Source organism: Phoxinus phoxinus, assembly GCF_949152265.1.
Source record: "Phoxinus phoxinus genome assembly, chromosome: 19".
NCBI classification, from domain to species: Eukaryota; Metazoa; Chordata; class Actinopteri; order Cypriniformes; family Leuciscidae; genus Phoxinus; species Phoxinus phoxinus.
The window spans coordinates 24,127,730-24,152,636 of NC_136894.1; the positions used below are offsets into that span (position 1 = coordinate 24,127,730).

A 24,907-nucleotide genomic window follows, 5' to 3' on the forward strand; every position below is an offset into this window, starting at 1 on the left:
CCCCGGGAGAGAGAGAGGGACTCAGGAGGGGCTTCGGGCGGAGTCAACATCGCTGTGGTTCACTCCGGCTCCTCCCACCTCCCGGAAACGAGCGCTGGGGTGGGGGGCGTGGGCGGGGCCTCTTCAGCGGGCTCTGGCTCCGGTGCCGGGCCAAGCAGCAGCAGCAGCAACTCGGGGACGGGTTTTCTAAGTCGGGCCTGGTCAGGACAGGTGGGTGAGAGTGTGATGACACCGTGGGGTCCCGCAAACGTGATCTGGCTGGCCGTGAACGAGAGCAGTCCTGGGAGCCTCTTGCTACAGTTATGCGAGTTACTGGCTACCACTCCACTACAAGGCCTTGTGTTTGAGGAAGAGAAGCCACCACCGCCCAACCGGGCACCGCTAGCACCTATGCTGGAATTTGTCTCGGCCCAGACAGGAGTGCCTATCATTGCTGTGGGAGGAGGGGCTGGTTTGGGGAGGGAGCCACAGGTAAGAGTTAAGGTTCATTCATATGATTCTTAGATATAATGGTTCTTTATGAATTTGAGAGAATGGAATCAGCTGTGGTGTTCGCACTTAACTGCTTAGGGAAAAGGAAATTATGCAAAACTGACATTTCCAGGGTCTCAGAAGCAGAAGTTGTCATAGTTAGGTAAACTTCTATAGTGGTGAACCGAAACTACAAATATAATTTTGTGTTCCCATTTGCACCAATAGCAAATGAAAAAAAACCACAATAGGCCAATTTCATACTTCCGGGTTTTTGGCTTCCGGATTGGCCCACGCTGGCTAACTTTTTTTTTTGTGGGAACAGCGATGGCTAAGCCTAAATAGAACTATATCGGGAATTGTACGAATTAAATACCATGAAAATGTTTGAACTGTCATGATGATTTTTTGTTGGGTGAGACTACAAAGTTCTAATTAAGAGCTAAATTTAAGAAATTTGAAATGACGACACTAATTGGTTATATCATTCTCTGTGTCTGTTTGGTGGGACTGTACATGATCACACTGTTTTTCGCGATGTATTGGGGAAGTCATCGGCTGGCAGCTCCCTTCTCGCACAGACCTGATCGGCCGATTCATAATAAGAGCAGGGCCGCTTGCACCAGGGACAAGCATGCGTTTCTGGACATATCTATCATAAACTGCAACACTTCTGTCATCTTTAAATTATATTTCATCTCCTTCACTCACATATGCTCCAGTCGTCATCATCTTAAAATCTGTAATTATGCACAGACTTAACAAACCATTAGAAGCAGTATTGTTGCTGTTGCACATTGTATAGTTGCTCTGCTTATAGATGAATGAAAAGATTGATTAAGGTAAGTTGTATACAATGTGGTCATGAAAATAAATTATGTTTTAGTTTCATTATTTTAATCTGTCAGGATTAGTAATAACATATGCTTGAATGCGGGATATTGTGTTGTGACATATCCGACAGAACGGTGAAACCAAGACATAAGATATATATAAATATATTAATTATAAATAAATGCTCATCATATGGTGATACGAGCAGGGATATTACTGAATAAGTACATATTTCGGTCACATGACAGCCGGTGAATTAAAAAACAGAGAGTGGCTGTTTACAAACAAGTACAAATTAATTTATTTGTACATTTTATAACAGCAACTTGGAAAACAGGCGAAACAGAAAAGTTAAGAAGCGATATTTAAGAAAAGGGCGTTCTAATGTAATAGTCGCGGACCCGTAGTGGAACTAATTTTACACCGCAGTGACGTAATTTCCGTTTCTTGAGAAACTGGCCTTTAGTGTTACATTGTTTTCAAGATGAAAATATAAAAAACTTGATAGATTTACAATCTTAATCATTGTGGAAACCCATGATCACAATCTGTGAAAAGAGTCCATTGGTGTGGCCATCAGTTCTACTTGCCAGTATGTTAGAGCCGTAAATATGACACTATATGGCACTATATATGACAACTGATTGGCTGATGACAGTAAACGAGCATGCACAGTCACAAGCTATTCATTAGAGACTATTCAGAGCTTTGACATGGAAAATAAAAGTTAATTTGACGCTTTTAAGAGCCCTTTGAAAACATATTGGTCATGGGTAAATTTTCTATAATATATCATATGATTTATTTGGTTATATGTTGCTTTAAAAAAAAAATTGGCATGAATGAACAAATATGCTTTTTGTATCTAGCAGCAGGTACTAACTGGACTAGACTAGCCAGACAAACCCTGACCTAGTCTAATTGAAATAAACTAAAGCTCATTATCATTTTCTTTAGACCTAATTCTCTTTTTTTTCTGGAATGCACAGTAACACTTTCCCCAGAGATGTAATGGTATTTGGTCATTTTTCAGCCATGACCTCAGTTGTCCTCTCTGTGTACACTGCTCTCAGCGGCCTGGAAAAGCACTGAGCTGTCTCCTAGATATGCCTCTTCTAATTTTAGCAAAACAGTGAATAAAATAATTATTCAAAGTATTACGCATTATTCAACAATACAGGTCAGCCGGGGTTTGAATGGGCAGTAAACAGGGTAAAATGTTGTATAAGAGGCCTGTGTACAATAGTACAAATATTTGACCAAAGTTATGGTAATTACTTTTTGAGTTACGGTGCCTATACACACTAGAATGTACGTATTGGCAAAGAGGAATTCAAACAAGGGTTTGCAAAAGGAATGCTCCATCATTTGACCATAAGTTGAGAAAATTGCCCTCCAAAGTTGTGTCTTCCCTCCAAAGACATGTCAGATATGTCAGATGCATGAACGCATTTCTGATTGACTGGAAAAAGTGTGTGCCACTCCCAGATGTTTATAGAGCCTAGGGCTGTCACGGAGACAGGTGGGATATTTCAGGACACATTTAAGTGATTGCCAGGATTTGATTCAATGGATTCCAAAGAAAACAGCTTAAAGCCTCTTTAATCTAAATGTAAACTAGTAAAATGACATTGTGTTTTTATAGTAAGGTGCAACTGAAAATCATGTGATGGTATGCAGTGTTTTGTACCCACTCTGTGATACACAAACACATCCGGCACAACTATTATGTTCAGAAATTATTCAGTCAGAGGCCTTTTAAAGGTCTCTTTTTGTCACGTAAGCTTCATGCGGTCTACACATGCCCTGGATTTACAATATTTAAAATCTCGGTCTGTTTCGTACTTTTTTCCCATCCGTTGAACAAACACTGTCTAGGCTTGTTTGGAAAAATCCCTACTTAAATTATTCATTCTGCAGCAACCAGTATCTGCCTCTCGCATGTGACGGTGGACTAAAAATTCACCGTGTCGTACCACTTAATGAGATTCCAGCATAATTAAGGTGACCAATTAAACTCGAATAAGTTTCAGGCTACCTGTGTTGTTTTACTCACTCTCAGGAGACATCTCCTCTCCGCCAGCATATTTCTCTCCTGTGGAAAAATATTACATTACTTTTTCATTTGCTTGCTTTGGCTTTAATTAACTACATTTAGAAAGGCTCATGTGTTGTGGATTGGTGTGAGCGTGGGTTTGGAGTCATGGAGTTAACTCTGTCTCGCAGAGCACGTCTCTCCAGAGACTTCCTTTACCTCTTCACAACCCGCCAACCGGAGCACGGCACAAAGGAGTCACAACTGGTTTAATTAGGACAGTAATTAATTACATTATGTGGTTAAATATTCTGGTGTGAGAAGAACGTAGATGTTTCAGCCACTATTTTGCACCCTCTGCATGAGCTTCGAAATCTGATGCTGAAAATCCATTTTCAAGCGTTCAATGTAGATTGATTTCAGCCGAATCAAAGATGCGGAATCAGAAGAGACTGAAGTCTGGTAATACTGGGATTCTTTTGAAAACACAAACACCTCAGGCACTAGCCCCCCCCCCCCCCCCCAAATTGCAAATAAAATGCATCACTTAGTCCATCTGGTCCTCAATATGGGACATAATGCAGTACATACGATTATTGGCGTCTCAGGGGCACAAGCTAGCACATGCACAACTTCTGGTTCAACTAGTGCGAGCATATGAAACCAGAAGAATATGGACGCTACGCAATTACGATGCAGAGCTATGCAATGCTATACAATGCATGACATTCATGCAACACTTCAATACATCCTGAAGTCTTTCAAATCTCCCTAGCAACAGCACTAAATGTGTCATTGTGGATTCCAGTAATTTCAAAGGCTGCGACTTCTGATTATAAGTGGGCAAATGTTAAAAAGATTATATTAATAGCCGTTGAAGTGTTCCTCAAGGAAGGCAGGCCACTTAGATCGCTGGACTCTTATCTATATGATATGTGTGAGAAATTGGGACAAATGCATCTAAACTTCTACTCCTAACAATAGTTAAAATAAAAAATGTTTCCTGTTTCTTTTAAATGGGTCATTTTTAAGGGGGGAAAATGAAAATTGATTCAGATATTTTTACCAATAGACTTTGATCTACGTTTCCAAAAATGTGATGTATTTTGTTTGGTCGCTGAGAGGATGCAGAGCAGGCTGCTCCATTTCTCTATGTACAGAATGTAATCGCTAACAGAAGGTACTTCATTAGCACATACAGATTTACATCTGAGGTCATTTAGAGCAGAAATTGATTTAGTAGTGTTTAATGTACTGTATATTGTTTTGCAATTTAATCTAAACCTTCCCACTTGCAATGCATTTGATGCATGCAGCAAATCTAGTTTCAAGTGTTCAATGTAGATTGATTTTTTTTTTTAGCCGAATCAAAGCTGCGGCATCAGAAGAAACTGAAGCCTGTTAGTACTGGGATTCTTTTGAAATCCCAGAACTAACACAAACACCTTGGGCACTCATTCTCCTTCCATAAAAGAATAAAAAAGAAATGCAGGATTTGAGTTTAAAAGCAGGAAAGAAACTACTAATATTAATAATAATAAATATTTACAATTTATGGCAATGTTTTTGGTCAGGATAGTATTTATCAAGATATGAAATATGGTTATTATTATAACATATTCTTATAAATCATTTAAAACAAATAAAATCATCATAATGTACCCTTACAATTTGATTTATCTTTTCCATTTTTCATATGCATGTCAAGATCTGACTCTCCCTTCGTCTTGCTCTCAGTAAAATATAATAAAATATACCTGCTCCAATTTTAGTGCATCAAATTTATCAAGGTATTTGATTCCAATACGGAGTTGAAGGAAATGTAGTCCTGCAGAAAATGTAACCTGACCCATTTAAGTGCTTCACTGCTACAAGTTACTGTACAACTGTAAGCTCTTTCAGCTTTTACAAGCTGGTCTTCATTTAAATATAGAGCGGAGGTGAGCCTTTATGCTTGGTTAATGCTTCTCTGCAGTCGTGACATTTTTGTGCTCATCAGGTTTGCGGCTCCTCTGTCTGGTTATTATTTGAAAGACTCAGTGTAATAGCCTGGCTTTATCCTTTGGTCACACAGTATGAACACTTGTTTTGCATGTTTGAGGCGGTTGTATTCTAATGAGCCTGTTGGAATACGTGCTGATTGCCTTGGATTTTGACAGAGATGCTAAAAATTCCTCTGCTTACATTTTACAGGTATGCAGTCAAACAGTCAAAGTGTAATTATGACACACACACACACAAAAAAATACCTGCCAGATTGCCAAGGTAACGCCTAGGGGGAAATGATTCATTCGGGGAAAGTACTGTGGAGTTAATTGAGACTTTATTTGCATACGAAGTGTTTGTAACACGGAAAAGCTGTTCTAGATGAAGAAAAACTTCTCATCAGTGAGTTCAACCGCAAGTTGTTAGTAGTTGTCATGACTGCTATTTTGTTGTGATCATTATTTAAGGGGTCTATACTCTTTAAATAAAGCTGGGTTAAAACATGCCAAAATTAGTTGTTTTTAAACACACTGTTGGCTAAATAATAGTCAGAAGACATGCTGTGTTAATCTTATCTGACAAGTTGGGGTGCTCATTCAACCCAGCATGCTAGGTTACAAATTTAGCACAGATGGTAGCTTATTTTGACACAAATTCTGGGTTGATTTTACATCGTAAAATGGTTATTTTAATATTTATATAGATCTATAAAGACTTGGTTACTAATAAACTTGAATAGGACATTTTGGCTGACACAAAATTATGGAATCATGAATAGATGACGCATTCAATTTAAATAAAATTGTCAGCTTTACCCTTTTTTTTTAAATGTAGGGCTTTAAGGGAGCTTAGCCGGTACAACTGTGGAAATATAACTATGGACTCAATATATTATAGATCTGCAAAGATGTGATTTAAATACAATTCAGTGTATGAAATCTTAAGCTAGTATTCATATTTACAAAGGGATGTCAATGGAAAACAACAAAGTTTTCCTTGTGTAATGCCCTCTGCCAGACATTGGAGTTCATCTCCATTTAGTGGTGCAGGTATGACATCACTTTGTAGGCCAAAACGCAGAAACAAGTTAGTATTTTAGCACTTCCAGTTCCATTGTCCTGAATTCAATGGGTTTTATGAATGGGAATTTTGATTAAATGGCTGAAATAAGGTCTGTGGTGAACACAAGCTCAAGACACTTTCCCGTTTTATTCTACAACATAAAATACATCGGTATTACCCCACTCGTGATTTTATTAAGCTGTTACGTGTCTTAAAAAAGACGGTTTCTAACAAGTGGCTAAATGGGACTGCAGCGGCAGTTGGGGACATTAAAAATTGTCACGCCAAAAAGGTAAAGCTCAGTCCGATTTTACAGCCTCATTATGGTTATAATAATGTTAGGAATAATTGACGACAGGCCGTTGAATTATTCGAAAAATAACCACACCCGAGGTGGTAATGCGGTCATGAAGCGGAGCTGAATTTACCCAGTGCTGAAAATAATTGCACACCTTAGAACGTTCATCAACCAATTAGATTCAAGCATTCAACGGCCCTGTAGTATGAGCTCTTATAAACTAGTCTAACTCAAATGTTATGGGAAAATGTTTTTAAATAAAAACTGAAAGAGTTGTCGGAAGCTTAGTGATGGTCGTTGAATTCATGGGCCCGTGGTGTAGTTCGTTTATAGTTTTTTTTAATTTCTGGTGACTGCATTTAGGCTTCAAAATTTATAAAAGTTGTGTTCATCTGTGACATTATCTTGATGGACAAAACGTGCAAGTATCATAAACCTTTGTGGAACATATAGTTTTTTGTTTGTTTGTTTTTTGCGATTATCCAAAAGCCTATGCAAAAAATCCCTTTGGGTTTTTGTTGAGGGAACCAGTGTAATGCTAACTCCTGGTTGGCCTACAAAGTGGCGTCATACCTGCACCACTGTACCTGTGTGCAGCGACAGCTTTGTTGATTATAATGGGTGCCATCTTGTATGGTCATATCTCTTCATTTGCTCTGACACGGTGGTGGATGTTTGTTTGTGCAAACCTAGTGTAAGCTAGGCCAGTAAGAGTAGAGAGAGTGGTCTTCCGCGTCCTTTTTAGCACGTCCGCCTCCCGCACCGGAGGGTTCGAATCCTGCTTGGAGAGGGTCAAGTACTGATTACCCTAGCAAATGAAATCAGTGCAAACTAAAGTGTTGTTAAACAACAAATATGTATTCTGAGACAATTATATTTTGGTGCAAATAAAGCAGACGTTTGAAACTAACCAGTTTTTAGAGTGTACAGACACAAACCCCTCGTTCTCGCTGAGCACTTCACACTAACATTTCTGTATGTAAACTTCTCTTAAGGCATAAATGTTTTTAATATGCTATTTTCCCACCCAGATCATGCTGTTTATATGCATCGATTCGGTGCAATTAAAATATTGACTCTAATGTGTTGCTTTAGCAAATGCAGGATACACAAAACATCTGCCCACAAATAACTCTTCAAAGATTAACAGAGGTCATGCTCAGCTTGCCTTAAAAAATAGACAATTATAAAGGCAGCACACTTCTCATTTAATGGCCAGTGTCACCAGCAGGCACAAAACAGGTGTCATGACACATTCATGATATATTTGATCATGATTATGATACATTAGCAAGTGTCAGACTAAGCGTTGCTATTTTTCACTATCAGAATTACGGCTTTATGTCAGGGTCATAAATCTCCCCGAGTGTACAGTGGAATGGTCACCTTCCAGGGTATAGAAAAAAAGACTGAAAGCCGAACGGACTGTTTCGAATCCTAAAGCAGCCAAGGACACTAATGTCGCATGAAACACAGGCTTATGAATAGCAATGAATCCTTTACGTCATGCTGTGTGGGTATTAAGAATAACTGTATTGATCTGAATGAGTAAGAAGCGGAGAGTAAATGGAGGGAAGGGAAAGATACCTGATGAATAAGAAATGCTGATATCTTGTACAAACAGAAATTCAGGCTGGGAAGGGAACACTGAAAAAAAAAGATTGCTATTTACTTAAAAACAAATATTGTAACAATATTAAACATGATATTTTTGAGTAGTTAAGGCTTGATTTCTTTCACGGAATCTGCCTGAATAAATAATGTTAAATCCCTTAAATTTAGTCACAATGAGTTTAATTTCCTTTTGTGAAAAATGCTTTTTTATTTTAAGTTGACGCTCAAAAGTGTGTGAATTGGAGTGAATGGAAAACAACCTGTTTATATTTGACTGAGTTTTATTGTATAATTAAAGACTGTATGCTGCTCAGCACAGAAATAAACGTGTTACTGCACTAGCATTATAGCAAAGTTATTGCTCAATGAACAAAGCAACATGCTTCAGAGTATCAATACATGCCGTTATTCACAGCCATAAGCATAAGCCCTACTCTTCTGCACAATGGTAACAATCAAAACTTCAACATAATAGAAGCTTTCAAACATAACTGAACATTAAAAATTAACAGATGTTTCCATTTACTCAAAAACACTCAAAGTAACACTTAATTTCAATATTAACATATTGTGCCTTTCCTCTTAATTGTATCAGCTTAATCGGTTCCTCAATTCAAGCCTAAAACCTGTTCCTTCAAATTTTTTGGAAAATATATCTCTTGGTTTTATTAGTGAAATGTTCAACAAAAAAACATCTATACAACACTGTCACTGAACCACAATTTTCCTAATAAAATATACACAATATTTGAAATATTATCTTCATGTTTTTAATGAAAATTACAAGAACCATGATTACATTTTTTACAGTGAAGTGGAATCTGGATATGATGCCCTGGACCTTTTAGAAGTGCCCCTCTTTATGCAAAATATTATGTTGGAAAGTTTTACTATTTCCCAAATGTTCTTATTCTTACAGGAGAGCGGCTCCGTCTATTTGCAGTTCTTGTGCTCCACTAGCCTGCAGCTGGATGTCATTTTTGAAGTCCTGGAGGAGTTTGATTGGACGGCGTTCTCTGTGGTTACCACACGCCACCACGGCTACGAGGATTTCCTGGCCATGGTAGAAGGCATGATAGATGGCTCCTTCATCGGTTGGGAGAGAAAGAGTGTGGTGATGCTCAACCTGACCGATGACCCGGGAGGGGCTCGTACCCGCAGGCTACTGAAGGAGAATGAAGCACAGGTCAGGAGAGGGAATGGAAAAAATACTTCTCTTTTGAATCCTTAACACATTATATTATCAGCATAAAAATTGTAACTTTAATTGTAAAAAAACGAACCTGAATTTCAGAATGTCTTCGTATTTGGTTTGTCTCTCTTCTGCTTTAATGACAGCAGCACTCAAGCAGCTGCTTGAACTCAACAAGTTTGTGTAAAACCTGATGATCATGTTCTCCAGCGTGATCAAAGAGCATCTTGAGCTTCAATGGAAACAAGAACATCTGACTGCTTGTACAAAGAAGTCACATGATCAATGCTACAAATTTATTTACATGTGATTAGTGATATAGAATTAGTGCAGGCCAGGGTAGTTATTTTTTCTTATTCCTATATCATTATTATGGAAGTTTTTCTACCATGGAATAAAACAATTTTTAAAATAATTGCAACGTTTTATCTCGCAATTCTGACCCTTTTTTCTCAGAATTGTGAGATATAAACTCGCAATTTCGAGTTATAAACTTTTTTTCTCAGAATTCTTTGTTTATATCTCACAATTCTCTCTTTATTACTTTTATAATAAACGCAACTTTATAATGCAATTCTGACTATAACTCGCAATTGCAAGTTTATCTCGCAACTCTGACATTATAACTCACAATTCAGACTTTATAATTCGCTATTGCGAGTTTATATCACGCAATTCTGTGAAAAAAAATCTAAATTGTAAGATAAATAGTCTCAATTACCTTTTTCATTTTTATCCAGTGGCAGAAACAAGCTTCCATACATTATGTATTTTTAATTATTTTATGTTATGGTTAATTTCCAGATTTTATTTATTTATTTTTATTAAATTTTCTTGTATATCAATTTACTATATTTTTTTTCCATTCTAAAATTTAAAGGGTTCATAGCCCAGATTTTTCATGTGATCTGACTTTTTGTCCCACTTTTTTTAATTCATTATCATTTATTAAGTATTAAGTAATTTTACATACATAAATTCTAAAATGATTTATTACAGGGTTAAAGCACAGATTAAAAAAAAAAATTAAATAAATAAATTATCATGACCGTGCACATTAAATATCCCAAATCTTGGTATTTTCAAAGTGTTCACAATCAGCGTTTTTGTTTAATCTGTTCATTTTTCTGTTCATTTATCTTCATGTAAATCCAATCCCTTTTGTGAACTGCACTGCAGCTCTTTTTTTCAATTGCGACTGTACAGTTCATACTCTTCCGAGGTTTCTTTTCCTTTCATTGAACTAGCGTTCCCACTCCACCAGCTCCTAGTTAATTTTTTCCCATTTTAATTCAAAGTGGCTTCACTGGCAGCACAATTAACAATTGTATTACAAAATCAGTCTTGGTTAATTATAGAAGTATGAATATGACAAAGAAAAGAGAGAAGCCAGCTCTAATGCCCCAGAGCAATTATTCTACAGAAATTCAAAATAAGAAAAATATGGTAAAGCTCCTCATGCATTCTGTAAGTCGCTTCCTCCATATTCCCAACTTGATTTCTCGATTAACCTTCCCTCTCATCGCTCGTGTATTCGTTCCACTCTTTCTTTTTCTTCACTCTCTCTCTTACTCTCCTGCATACTTTGGCCTTTACGTGAAGGCTCCAAAAGAGAAGGAGGTCATGTGACCTACGAAAGGGGAGATGGCATCCGTAATGTTACAGAGCAGCGTGACATTAAATGACAGTTTCCATCTGACCCAAAGGTGGCCAACTCAATTCCCCACAGGACTGGCCACGCCAGCAGACATCCTCTACGTTCAACAACTTGACTGATTAATTCTCCACAGTGTCCAAGTACCCAGACTTTCAGGCCCTAATCAGTGACTGATACAGGAGCACATTCAAAGTGCCTGTCACGTTTCCCGCATGGACAAGAATGAGGAAAAAATTGGGGTCAGCTTGATGCTATGCGATAGAAACTTTTCCATTTTTTTTTTCTCTCCTCAAAATTATTAAACATCAGTTCGGTTTTTGTAAGGGCTCAACTGACACACATTACATCAAAGTGCAGATTTTTATCAGCAAGCTTTGTTATGAATGTAAAAACTCTGCCTCTGCCAGTGATTCGCTTCAAAGCATAAGCTTACTCGCTATATTTTATTTTAATAAGCTTCACAAGAAAGAGCAGCATGATGATAAATTGTAAACTGCTCCATTGTCGAAGCTGCTATAAGACTAAATAATCCATTCCCTCTTCACGTGTGTGTTTAACCCTAAGAGACCCAGTGTAGCAGAATTGCACAGTTTGTATAAAGCAATAAAATAATGCATAACTATCTCATTTGAAATTGAATTCAAAACTTTCACTTAGTGTATCAAAAAAATACAGTGGTGAATTTTTTTCTCGTTCTTCGCTTAGGGGGTAAAAAGAAGTTTGAAATCCGTTACCAGTTGTGTATCACTAGCGAACATCCCGACGCTGTCAACACTGCTGAGAGAGTTTAGGTGAATATGTAAATATAATCCTATCAAAAATCAAATAAATACACACAGCAGTAAAAACTGAAAGCAGAAAGAAAGCTCTCAGATTTAATTAAAATATCTTCATTTGTGTTGTGAACAAAAGTCTTAAGGGTTTAGAACGACACGAGGGCAAGTAAAGGACAATTTTATTTTTTTGGGTGAACTAACCCTTTAATCATAATATAAACAACAACAAATGAAAACCCAATATGGGCAAAATAAAACCAGTTGGTATGCTTTGCTTATTACTGTGACAAGGACAACTTCATTAAAGGAATATTTCACCCTAAAAATTAGTGACTTACCTTTTTCATTAATTCACAATGAAGAATTGTTCAAGGAAATCTAAGCGCTGTAGGTCAATAGAACGCAAGTGAACGCGTGACATCACTTTTAGAGTCCAAAAGGTACATTTTAGGCTATGTTCAGACTCCAAATCAAGTTTTTGTGCATAACTGATTGGAATCCGATTATTTTTTAGAAAGTGTGAATGGCAACAAAAAAAAAGATCACAAGAAATGCAATGAAATGTGGTTTGAAATCCTATTTAAATTGCTTGTCTGGAAATCGGTTTCAGTCTGACCGCTTTATTCGTATTCCACATGGTTTATGCCACTTTCTCACACCAAGTAAAACGTAAACATGTCCAACGTTGTTGTAGGAAACATTCTGAAAGTCACTGCAGAAACAAGATTGTGTTTACGCAAAGTGGCAGTCAGACAGAAATTTACAATATAATGGAGACATGCTGAATTTTGCTCATTTTTGCTGCCTCAGTTCAGCATGGTGGCTGTACTTTTTCATGTTGTAAAAAGTCAACATCTGTATTGCATGTCGCGTTTTTTTTTTTTTTTTTTTTTTTTTTTTTTGGCTTAAACCTACCATCGCAACGTCATTGCCATAGAAACTAATGCAGTCATTCCAGAAAAGAAAAGAGCAGCAAGGGACACACAAATCTGGATCTGAACAGTTGCGATGCACAATGTGGACAGTGAATCATTTTAGATCAGATTCCAATCGGATACAGATTGACAATGTGAACGTAGCCTAAGACATTATGGCAGTGGTTTTCAACTCTGGTCCTGGGGACCCACCGCTCTGCACATTTTGAATGTCCTATTTTTAACACACCTGACACAGATCATGAGCTTGTTTGGAGAGAGCTTCATGAACTGAACTGAGTGTGTCAGGCAAGAAAGACAAACAAAATTTGCAGTGGTGGGTCACTAGGACCAGGATTGAAAACCACTGCATTATGGTATTTACAACCATGATCCTGATTTAAAAATTCAAACAGAATTATGAGTTTTACCTTTATGGAATTGTACAAGTCTGTCAACAGCCGCCGTTGGACTGATCTTAGTCTCGTTCCCTGAAGCACTTCCTCACCACCAGATTGTTTTTCCAGGGCGTCTTGGACAATCTGATTGTAAGCCCGTATAGATCGGCCCAAAGGCAGTTTCCGATAACGGGTGAAGGTCTCTGCGCGTTACTGTCTTTCCGCGCTGCAAAGTAATTTAATTCCATTTAAGCTTTTATCTGACTCAATTTTATATCTGACTCCATTTTATCACGACCTCGAATTTAAGTTAGCTTGCCAATTGGTTATTGGTTAATTTATATAATAGTTTAGCAATACATTTGATTGTTCTATTTAACTCTTTAATTATGTTTTACCCGTTAAAATTAGGAAACTATGTTGCTCAGAGGTCCTCACGTCTTCTGTTTAAATGCAGGTCTCATGTACTGTAAACCCGAATAAGTTGGCAGAACTCAAAACATTTAAGCAACCCCCTCAAATTTTTTAAGTTCTGAAATTCAAAGTTTAAGTAAGCAGAACTAGCAGATTTGTATTTTGTACTTAAACATTTCAAGTTAAGAACAATTAAAATGTACACTAATTCATACAATTAACTTAAAGCTTTCATGTAATCTCAATGTGCACATTTTTTTTAGTATAAACTTAATTATCTTTTACAAGCTAATCCACTAACATACTAATTTGCTAACATATTAGCAATAGTATGTTATACAGAAGCACTTGCTGTGTGAGTGCAACAATATAAAGGCATTGCTTGCTCTCAAATCAACCTGCATGCACCTTTTGTCACCATGATGGTAACTATCCTAAAACCAACATTAACAGAAATTATTCTAAATTAGCATAACAAAACATTAATCACTACTAAATCTCCCACTTAACATTAGACTGGCACAAAAAACCCCATTATATTTCTTTTTTTCTTCTTCTAATTTTAGCATTTACTCTCCCTTTCGAGTGCCATCAGCAAAGCATGCTGGGAAATAGACATCCCAGCTATTTCAGTTAAACTTAAGTTTGTCTAAATTAAAATAAATAATTTCATAAAACTCAAACCAATGAATCAGTTCAGTTTACGTAAAATATATCAGTTCTGTGAACTAAAAAGAAAGTGCTAAATACTCATAAAAGTTCATTTGACTGAACTAATTAGTTTAATTTAAGTTCGTTCTACTCAAACCAATTAAGTATTTTGAGCGTTAGGGTTACACAAGCTCATCAGTTTTGGTCACTAAACAGAGGTAATTGCTACATGAGATCGGTCACAATCAAACTTACACAATCAAAGGTACTTTGGTATACCCCCCATGGAATTGCATGCACCTGAATTTAACTTAACGTTTACTTCAGTAGAGGTATGGGCACTACTACAGATATAAGTCAACCAACTTTACTTCTCTTATAATTGACCCTTCGCATGGAGTTTGATTGACAGGCGATCTAACCAATCATAATCCGCCGAATCCGCCATTTTTGTCCGACAAAGCAGTCAGGAGAGTTAGTAGATGAACATGGAAGGATTTAAACTTGAAAAACGGAGTGTCCTGACATCTTTCCGCGGTTAAAACTACATTCCTTCTTATGTTCATTCATGTTTATTTGATGCTATAAATTAACTAGAAGGAAGAGATGATCGGTTCACGGTTCACTGATGCTCTACAGCGATCTGTCAGACACAAGAGCTACAAAAAGGTATTTATTGTTTACATTTCTTTAAAAAATGACCAAATTTGAAAGTTGAGAGTTTGTTTCATATTAAAGGTAACGTTGTCAGTATCCTCTCTGCTCTGCGAAGTATTTTTCACTGTGTGAGAACATGGTAGCTTGTCGGACATGGCAACAGTAACTAAAGGGGGTGGGTCTTTGCGAACGGTCAATTGCTTTGGATTGGCCATGCCGTGATTTCCCATGTACAAGTAACACTAAATTAAAACAAAGGTAAGACACACCCAGATTTATGTTGGTCAAGCAGCACTTTTGCTGCCCTAAATGGAAATTCACTTCTTGTCTTTGCAAACCAAGTACACTTGAATTAGCGCCAAATATTAGTCGTCACTAATCTGACCCAAAACTTGCAGGAACATACAAATCCATTTAATCTACTTGGGGAAAATAATTTCAGTCAAATGTAACAATTTATTATGTCAGGTAAATATATCATGCCAATTTCATAATCAGTTCAAAGATAATAAATACAAAACATCAAATGCTCTGGAATAAAGAGAAAAGATGCGAACCTGACATTAGAAAATACATGATGCTGAGAGTCTTGGCCACTCTCAGCATCACAGGTTAATTTGAGTTACAAATCGCAACAAGCTTTCTTCAGCATCTCCCTAAATACTCAGGCCAAGGCAGAAACCTCTTTTCAAATATAAACATTAGTTCACAGTGGAAATTTGCATTGATCACCGTCCCAGACTTACTGGGGACAGAAGATGATTTACATGGCGGCACACCCACAGCACTTAACAAGATGTCTCTAAACTCTCCACACATTTCAAATGATACCAAACATGTATAATACTGTATGATAATTGTTCATATTAAACCATATTTATTTTTGGGTGAATTCGGATGTGTGAAGGGAATTATGTGTAAATTGGGAGGTGATCAACTCAAGTGTGATCGTCTCTCTAATGGGGATGGTAATCTAGCAAGAGAGTTAAAATGTTAATTTCCTTTGTTTTCTCAGAGAGTAGCTCTCTTCCAGTTCTTCCAGTTTCTCCAGTCTTACATGATTAAACATGCTCGAGGTCCGAGGCTATTGCCTCGGTGCCAATAGCCTCAGTGGAAAAGCGGGTAATACAGGTGACAACTTAAGGCTAGTAAAATAATGGAAGGGAATAATTACATGGACAAATTAATCATGAAGAAAAACACATGCGTACATGGCTGCTTTGCCTTATCAGCTTCTATGGTACGGCTGTTGCTGGCCCTTACTGATTGATTTTGCACTGCTCTCTCTGTCTCTTTATGGCCAGTTGAAGAGAGTGAAAGAGTATCAGTGCATGTGATGGGGGTTGAGGATCTTGTGGGAGACTCTAAGAGAGAAAAGCAAAACATTATTTCAAACAGGGTACAATAAACCCTTTACACTACCATATCAGAAGTATGGAGGCCTTGAAAGAATGTCTGAAGTGTTTAAATGTAGACTGCCTTTAATTCATGGAAGATTTCCTCCTCCACATTTGGTGTCTGTGTCAAAGACTTGAAGGGCTGCAGTTCTTGCTAGCCGAATTTGCTTTTCACTGAAAGGTAATTTTAACAATAGCATGAATATAGACATTTCAGGGGTTTTTCAAATTTAAGTAAAACCTAATTGACAGCAAACAGCAAAGCTTTGAAACCTGGAAACAAGCCCTGTGGACTTTCTAATTTCCGCTTATGCTTTAAGCATGGTTGCTTTAATTAGCACATTTCTAAGCAGTAGCACATTAGCTTACCTACATTGAGGAAATCTTGGAATGTACAATCGTTAAGCAGTTTCACACGTCTTCACACCTTGATATTGAACTTTCACCAGCACGATGAAAGCTGTTGATCAAGAAAAAAACGCAAATTATAACGTCATTAATGATAAATGAAGCCCAGCGAGCCGTTGCAGTCAGAAGCTCCATTTGTCATCTCACAAATGTTACATTAAAGTGGAATTGCAGCAAGTTCATTTGCATTTACTTGAATGTAAACAAATGATTGCAGATGAAGCGTGCATGTCAGACACGTCTCATGATAAGTGAAAAGAAACGGTTCTTTTCAAACGCAGCCAGAAAATAAAAAGTTCAACAAAACACTTCTTGCTGGATTGGATGATCATTTTTCTGCACTGCCTTAGTTTTGGAGAAGGGTGTAAGCGCAATGTGTTTCATGTAAATTCCTGATTATCCAAGACTGAGCGCGTGGGGGTGCACGTAAAAAAAAAAAACCTTTTCCAGAAAGTTTGCTTTGGCAAGCTGTTTCGAACTCCCGATACGAACTCCAAATGTACTTCAGTTTGTCCTGATTTTGTTCAAAATGATGTCGCCTCAGTCCGTTCTTCGATTTCACAAGAAGTATATGGGGCTTAAATGCCCAGTGTTGCAATTATGCAATGCTTTTCCAAATTATACCCTGGTGCAAATTTATCTGTTTTTCTTTAAACGACTAATGGCTTCCTAGAGCAGTGCTCGACATTAATTATTTTTTTTGAAGGGGCAAGTAAAAGTATTCTGATTAAAATGTAATTAATAAAACATCACTAGGGAAGCACTGAAAATTCGGCCACCAAAAATTTGGGGACAAAAAGGATTCAGATTTTATTACATTCAGTGTAAATGGCGACAGATAATGGATAATGAATTGACATTTAAAGGGGTGGTTGATTATTATTTCACTTTTCTAACTTGGTTAGTGTGTAATGTTGCTGTTTGAGCATAAACAACATCTGCAAAGTTACAACGCTCAAAGTTTAAAGCAAAGGAAGATATTTGCTTTTAAAGAAATAGTTTTTTTAAGGACTACAACAAACGGCTGGTAGGAACTACATGACATTCCTCCCGGGTTAGTTAAACCCCACCCCCGGGAACAGCAGCCCATGTTGAGAATAGGAAGAGTTGTTGTAGTACAGCACATTTGTTAGTCTGCTCAAGCTGTCGCATCCGTCTTTTCACATGCAATATACAGTACGTAACACAAATGCAATAGTATGTCACTCTGTAGACATCTTACAACAGTTAAACAAGCGATTTGTAGATTATCATGACAGAATATGCTAATCAAAGACTTGAAGATAGTTAACTCCATCAGCAGCATAAAATCATCAACTTCTTGAGTCTCTCCATCATTGTCCGACTCCAGTTTAAACATAAAAGGCTGAACAGTTTCTGACATTTCAGTGCTTGAGGTAATCGGAGCTGCTAACACACACAAGCTCTTGAAGGTCTATGTGCTCTGTGCCGGGAACAGCAGCTCATTTGCATTTAAATGGACACATGAAATGACGCATTTTTACTGACCCTCAAAAAGGGACAATTTGAACATGGTGTAAAAAAATTATCTGTGGGGTATTTTAAGCTAAAATTTCACATACACACTCTGGGGACAACAGAGACTTATTTTACACATTGTAAAAAGGGGCATTATACCACCCCTTTAACAGGGTTGCACTAGTTGAGGCTCGCACAGCCTGTCTGTGTATGAAAGAGACTCTTGGTGGAGAAATCAAACAGCACAAAAAAACAAAAACTCAAAAGAAGCAGCTTTTTTATGTGTTAATTTTTTAAAAAAGGCGTTTTAAAATTGTTTGAGTTTTTATATTTATAACATCTTGTCCCTGGGGTCCTCCTGCTGTGCACATTTTGTATGTCCTTATTTACCACACATGACATCATCAGCTTGCTTGGAGAGCTGTTAAGCAACATCACATGCACAAGAGTGTGGTTTTCTCAAAAATCAACATGATTGCATGTGGTGTTGATTTTATAGGACAGTTCAAGAAACAAGAAGTTAATAGTACATGAGATTTAGACACAATATTGATTTTTTTGTTTGTTTTCGTCAACCATAGTTCCAAACTAAGCCAAGGCAGAACTGTTGTGTGTGTCCAAACACACTGCGGTGATTCGTGACACTGCTTCGTTTTTTGAATGAATCGGGTGAGTCTGTGATTCAATGACAGACAGTCACTTGTTCATAAAGACAGACAGTCACTTGTTTTATTCTTTAACGAATCAGCCGTTTGAATGAATCCATTGAATGGTGGTTTAGTTCATTATTATGTTTAAAAGTATCTTTCAATTTTTTTCCCCAATATTTTATATTTGGATATTTAGAAAATGTTATTTAAAACATTAATCTCATAACATTATTTATGCAGTTTAAATGCATCCATGCCACCTCTAAGCTTCATTATACAGTCTGTGTACATACATCTAAATACAAATACTTTAAATGCAGCTTTCCTCTGCAGTGAAAATATGGATTATGTTCATACTGTTTTCATTTCACTGGTAACAGCCCTTCAGTGTCTTATTATTATAATTGAATATATTGATAAAATGTAAGAATTTGACACACAAGATGACGCATATTTAAAATAGTAAGAAAAAATGCTATTTATAAAGGTAAAAGATACCCTGGAAATCAAGGGGACTAATATCACAAAACAAATCTGCTGATTTAAGCAAGTAAGTACCGATAGAACACTTATGAGAATATTGTTTTAGAAGTACATTTACACCATTCTTTTCGGACAGGATTTTTAATTTGTTTTTTTGACAAGCACATAACAAGGCTTAATGTCGAGCCCTGTCTAAAGACACACTGAAAGGTGAAAAAACATCATCACATCATGAATGTCAATGCTTGGGTCTCTGAGGTTAAAATGGGCAGAATGAATGGAACCAGTGCCTCGTGACAGAATTGTCATCAACTGCAAGTTTATTTTAACTGCCCAATTTTTTAATATATATGAAAAATATATACGGAAAATAAGACCCACAGCCATTAAAAAAAATTAAAAATACTTTTAGGGGTGTAGTCCAATAGCCAGGGCCTAGTCTTGCCCCTGCTGGAAGGTCTATTAATTCCACACTACTACTTTCGCTACAATTGTTATACTGTTTGAATTTTTGGAGGATTGCAGGTCACCAGTCAACAACCCTCAAGAGTAGTTTTATCTCCCTGTGAGAAGCCTGTGGCTACATGTCGACAAGCGGTATAAGTAATATATCTCCAGCAAGAAAAAACGAGACCTGTATCAAAGTAATTTTAAGATGTCTGGCATCTCTGACCTGTTTTTGAAATGTGTGTGTAAAAAGCCCTTGTACATCACTTCCTGGGTTTGAGTTTTATAATAACACTTTTGGTCATGCTAAAGAAATTGAAGAACGCGTGCTAGCGCATGGATAACAAGGTGACCGGATCACTCTGTTCCGATAGGACATTTTCTGAAATCATACAAGTATCATGAGCATCCAGAAAGAGCTTATTGAGCTTGATGACTGTCTGTAATATGTTTATTTTTTCCGCTGGAGACTCTTTTAGTTAAAGTCGACATGATATTCGTGTTCTTCGGTATCCTTAGCAAGACCAATGATGTTTTTATTAACTCCAAACTTTCTTTTTCTTCCATAATGTGACGTTTCTATAGTATTGCATGAGAATTTTTTTGAGGTGGATCAAGTTTGTTCATTCGTTAAACATTACAAAGACTTTTCTTTGCAATTATTTAAATCAATGATTGTCGTGCACAATAAAACCAGGAATCATTAAAGGGATTGTTCACCCAAAAATGAACATTTTGTCATCACTTACTCGCTCTCGGGTTTCCAAACCTTTATGAGTTTCTTTCTTCTGTTGAACACGAAAGAAGATATTTTAAAGAATGTTGGTAATCAACATTTGACGTTACCATTGACTTCCATAGCAGAAAAAAAAAAAAAAAAAGAAGTCAATGGCTACCATCAACTGTCTGGTTACCAACAGAAGAAAGAAACTCATACAGGTTTGGAACAACATGAGGGTGAGTAAGTGAACTTTCTCCTTAAGTAAATGCATTTTGATTTTATGCTGACTTTAAAAGTAAAAAGTGGTCCATTTGAATACTTATTCTATTCTCGCTCTACCACTCTTTATAGGTGCGACTCCTGTATTGCTCGCAGGAAGAGGCAGGGCACATTTTTAAGGCTGCATGGGCATCAGGGCAGGCTACTCCCTCACATATGTGGTTTGCTGTGGGCCCGGGTCTGGCAGGACTTGGTCTTGAGGGTCTACCCAAGGCTGTGTTTGCTGTGAGGCCACAGGGATGGAGGGACGAGCCACGACGGCGAATCGCAAAGGGTGTGTCGGTACTGACGCACGGTGCCATGGCTTTGCGTAGGGAGTATGCTGGGGCTCGTGGGACGAGCTTCGCTGGGAACTGCATGATGGATGGAAATCAAACCCAGAGGGTGCCAGATAGGATCAGGTAAGAAAATCTACCTGATTGCTGATTGGTTCACGGCTTTGTTTGATGTACATCCATGTCTCGTACAAAAACAAGAAGAAAGAAAAACAATATACCGTTCAAAAGTTTTGGGTCAGTTCAGTTTTTTTCAGTAAAACAGTAATATTGTGTAAAATATAATTTATTCCTGTGATGGCAAGGCTGAATTTTCAGCAGCCAGTCTTCAGTGTCACATTATCCTTCAGAAATCACTATATTATGCAGATTTGGTTTTAAAGAAACATTTCTTATTATTATTATGAAGGTTGAAAACAGTTATGCTGCTTAATTTAATCTTTTAAATATACCATAAAATCACTTGACAAGTGTAGATTTGGAGGCGTTTTCTCATTCTGATATGAATTTCATTGGTTGAAAATCTGTGAAGTACAGGATGAGTCATCAACTTTTGGTCCCCTTTTTTGTAGAGAAAGACTGTAAATAAATGCAAATATTCACTAAAAGCAGATTCTGTCAATGTTTAAGAGTACACTAGCATATCAATGGCATGCAAGCTAAAACTTGAATCTACAAAACATGTATGAGGTCTTTATATATAATCATGAACAAGTCTTTTATATTTGATCAATGATCTGCACATGATCCAGCTGCATTTAAAAGAATAAAAGAACGCTGACCATAATGCATTCCAGACCGTTCCATTTAAAATTGTTAAAGCTTTCATTTGATAAATATGCATTACATTTTGGTTGTAATATATCTCCCCACAGTCTCCTAACACAAACCGAAACTCTTTATTTCAAGCTGTGCATAACTGGTGTTAATTATGTATGAACACTACATTGACTTTGCACTGTTAGAGGAAATGGCCCTAAACCGGGTACATCATGAGCGGCAAAGCAAAACAAAAAAGAATCTAACGAGTTCCTGTTCCATCTCTTGCCGTGCAAGATTCAAAGACTAGTGCGACTGTGATGACTGAATCAAAACCCTGTTGTCTGTTACCTGGGTCTCTTTTCACCCATTACCCCAGTGAGACCACATGTGTTCAGTCACACACACAAGCCCTTAACCTGCATTTGATTTGTGTTTGACAGCCCATACTGCAGGGATTTGCTATCTGTCAGTCATGCTTTTCACAAATCACTCAAAAAAAAAAGAAAGTCTGGCCTCAAACAGCACCGTTGACTTGTCTTTTATGGTAAGGGGAGCTCTCTTGGAAGTGTTTGTGTCACTCAGGCATGAACTGAGGGAATCATAAATCTTTTAAACGCCTTCAAAAGTCAATCACTTAAACATGCCATCAGTTTAGGTTAGCTGACCTGGCCAGTTCATTTCCATTTTGAGCCTTCTCTCAAGCCCACTTTACCAGCACGGTTATCAATCATCAGATTTTGTTTCATGTGACATCTTCTGCATATTAGGTGTAACCAAGTTGTCCACGTCTTAAAGTTAATATTGCTTCTCTACCTCAAAGTATTGCAACATCTATTCCTTTAGGGGAGCCAATGGACAGTACACTTTAGAATTTGCAGCTATTTTTTACTCAAGGTTTTCCCATTGATCTCTATTCATTAGCGCTGAGCACGGAATCACATCTATAGATCCTTTGCAAGTGTTTTCATACACGCTCCCCCTCCCCATAATTTCTCTTTCATTTAATTATTTTCTTCCTTATTTTGAAATCATTGCAACCTACATTTGAATGAACTCTTATTCGATCTTCATGTGGGTAATTTTTTTATTCTCAATTTTCTTTTTAAAACGTGTCTCCAAGCACATGTCCGAGACGAGTCATATTTCAGTTCTAAAATAAAACAAATAAAAATAGAAGTTATGCTTTGCCTATTGCCTGTTTTTAGGACCATTAAGATTGTGACACTGCAACATTATTTTCATGACAAATAACCATATTTTCCTTCCACTTTTCATTACGGCAAGATATCAGGATATTTTACTTTCAAGTTAATTTGTTACTCATTATTTTCAAACGTGATTCTCATTTGGTTCTTATTAAATGACTCCACATTTAAATAATATACCATTATATGTTTCATTGGTAATGAGCGAGACTTGTTTTTTTTTTTTGGCGGCACATTACAATAATGAGAATTGGGGGGGAGGATTGTCATAAAAATAATGTCACAATCAGGGCCGTAGCTATTGAATCCTGGGCCCCCATAAAAAAACATTGATGTGGGCCCCCATTGTCCTGCACCCATGCCGTGTACCGTAACGGTAGGCCGATATTGGCATGGAGGCTCACATCTGGTGCCATGCACCTAATAAGGATTTCTTACAAAATAACAAAACGGACAAATACATAAATGCAAATACAGGTTTTTCTTGTACTTATTTTATATAAATGTATATACAAAGTTGATTATAAATATTATATCAAAACAGTTGCATTTAACGATTTAATAACTACTTACTGTTTGAAGTCATCACGCAATTATGCAAGACAAAATAATAAAATAACAACAAAAGAGAAGAAATTAATAATATATATATTTTTAAGTAGGCATACCAGCAATCTAATAGGCTTATAAAATGTCAGTAACACTTTACAATAAGGCTCATTAGTTAATGTATTAACTGACAACGAGAAATAAATGCATTATAGTGCGTATTAATCTTTGTTAATGTTAGTTAATAAATCTACAGCTGTTCATTGTTTGTTCATGTTAGTTCACAGTGCATTAATGTTAACAAATACAACATTTGATTTGAATAATGTATTAGTAAATGTTGAAATCAATATTAACTAAGATTAATAAATGCTGTAGAAGTATTGTTCATTCTTAGTTCATGGTAACTAATGAACCTTATTGTAAAGTGTTACCAAAATGTCTTTCCAGGCAGTCTCATGTCTAACAGCTGAGATAAATATTCAGAAATTAAAAAGAATGCAGTCAAATGTAAAATAAAACCACTTATGTTTGTCCTTGTCTTCATTTTTGATGAAGATAATGCACTGCTATTTGATTAAATAAAGCTTTAAAAATGTATCCATCAAGAGCAGTGAGTTGTATTTGCGTTTTCTTGACAGTATTATCTGAAACATTTCTCATCAGCTGCCGGCAAGTCTGTGATCAGTGTGACACGCATATCCATTTTTCTGCGTGTTATACAAACCAACAAACTACATAATAGCGCAATCGACTAAAACTAATCACACGCCGGTATACAGTAATGAGATGTACCGGCAGGAGGGCGCAGGCAGCAGCTCTTATTAGGTATCCGATTCCCGCAAAACGATCAGGGCACGGCATCCCATCACATTGACATCCCTACACTGACTGCACTAACCTGTCTTGTAAAAGAACGTTTTGATAGGCTGATTAAGCAGTTCTCCTGGCCTTCCTCTCCTTTTCATGATGTTACTGGTACCCAGATTTCCCCCCCCCCTGACAGTTTCAGTCAGTCTCGCTTACAATGAAACTTTACTTCTAACTTCAACCGTTCTCGGAGCAGCCTAAACTGTGATTGGTTCTGTTCACTAGCTGGGGTGGGACTTGCGATTTTATTGGGTTTCCATCCGCTGTTTGTCGCTGACTGAGCTGAAATAATTAATAACCATCGGACTAAACCATTTTTATGAAGGGGGTTGAGAGGAGATATTTGGAAAATGTTAGTCATTGAACTCTCAGGCATACAAATCAATATACTATAATGATTCATTAGAGTAGGGTTATTCATTA

The 24,907-nt window shown here is 37.1% G+C and overlaps 1 protein-coding gene across 1 annotated transcript in view; it reads left to right on the forward strand.

The window, feature by feature from the left end:
- The first annotated feature begins 218 nt into the window (after positions 1–218).
- grin2da (glutamate receptor, ionotropic, N-methyl D-aspartate 2D, a) overlaps positions 219–24,907 on the forward strand; it is a 51,504-nt gene continuing 26,815 nt past the window's right edge. Inside the window, exons 1-3 of the mRNA XM_079589832.1 lie at positions 219–471; positions 9,220–9,486; positions 20,896–21,224. Coding sequence (XP_079445958.1) covers positions 226–471; positions 9,220–9,486; positions 20,896–21,224 — 842 coding nt within the window. The 5' untranslated portion in view covers positions 219–225. The remainder of the gene's footprint in view (positions 472–9,219; positions 9,487–20,895; positions 21,225–24,907) is intronic.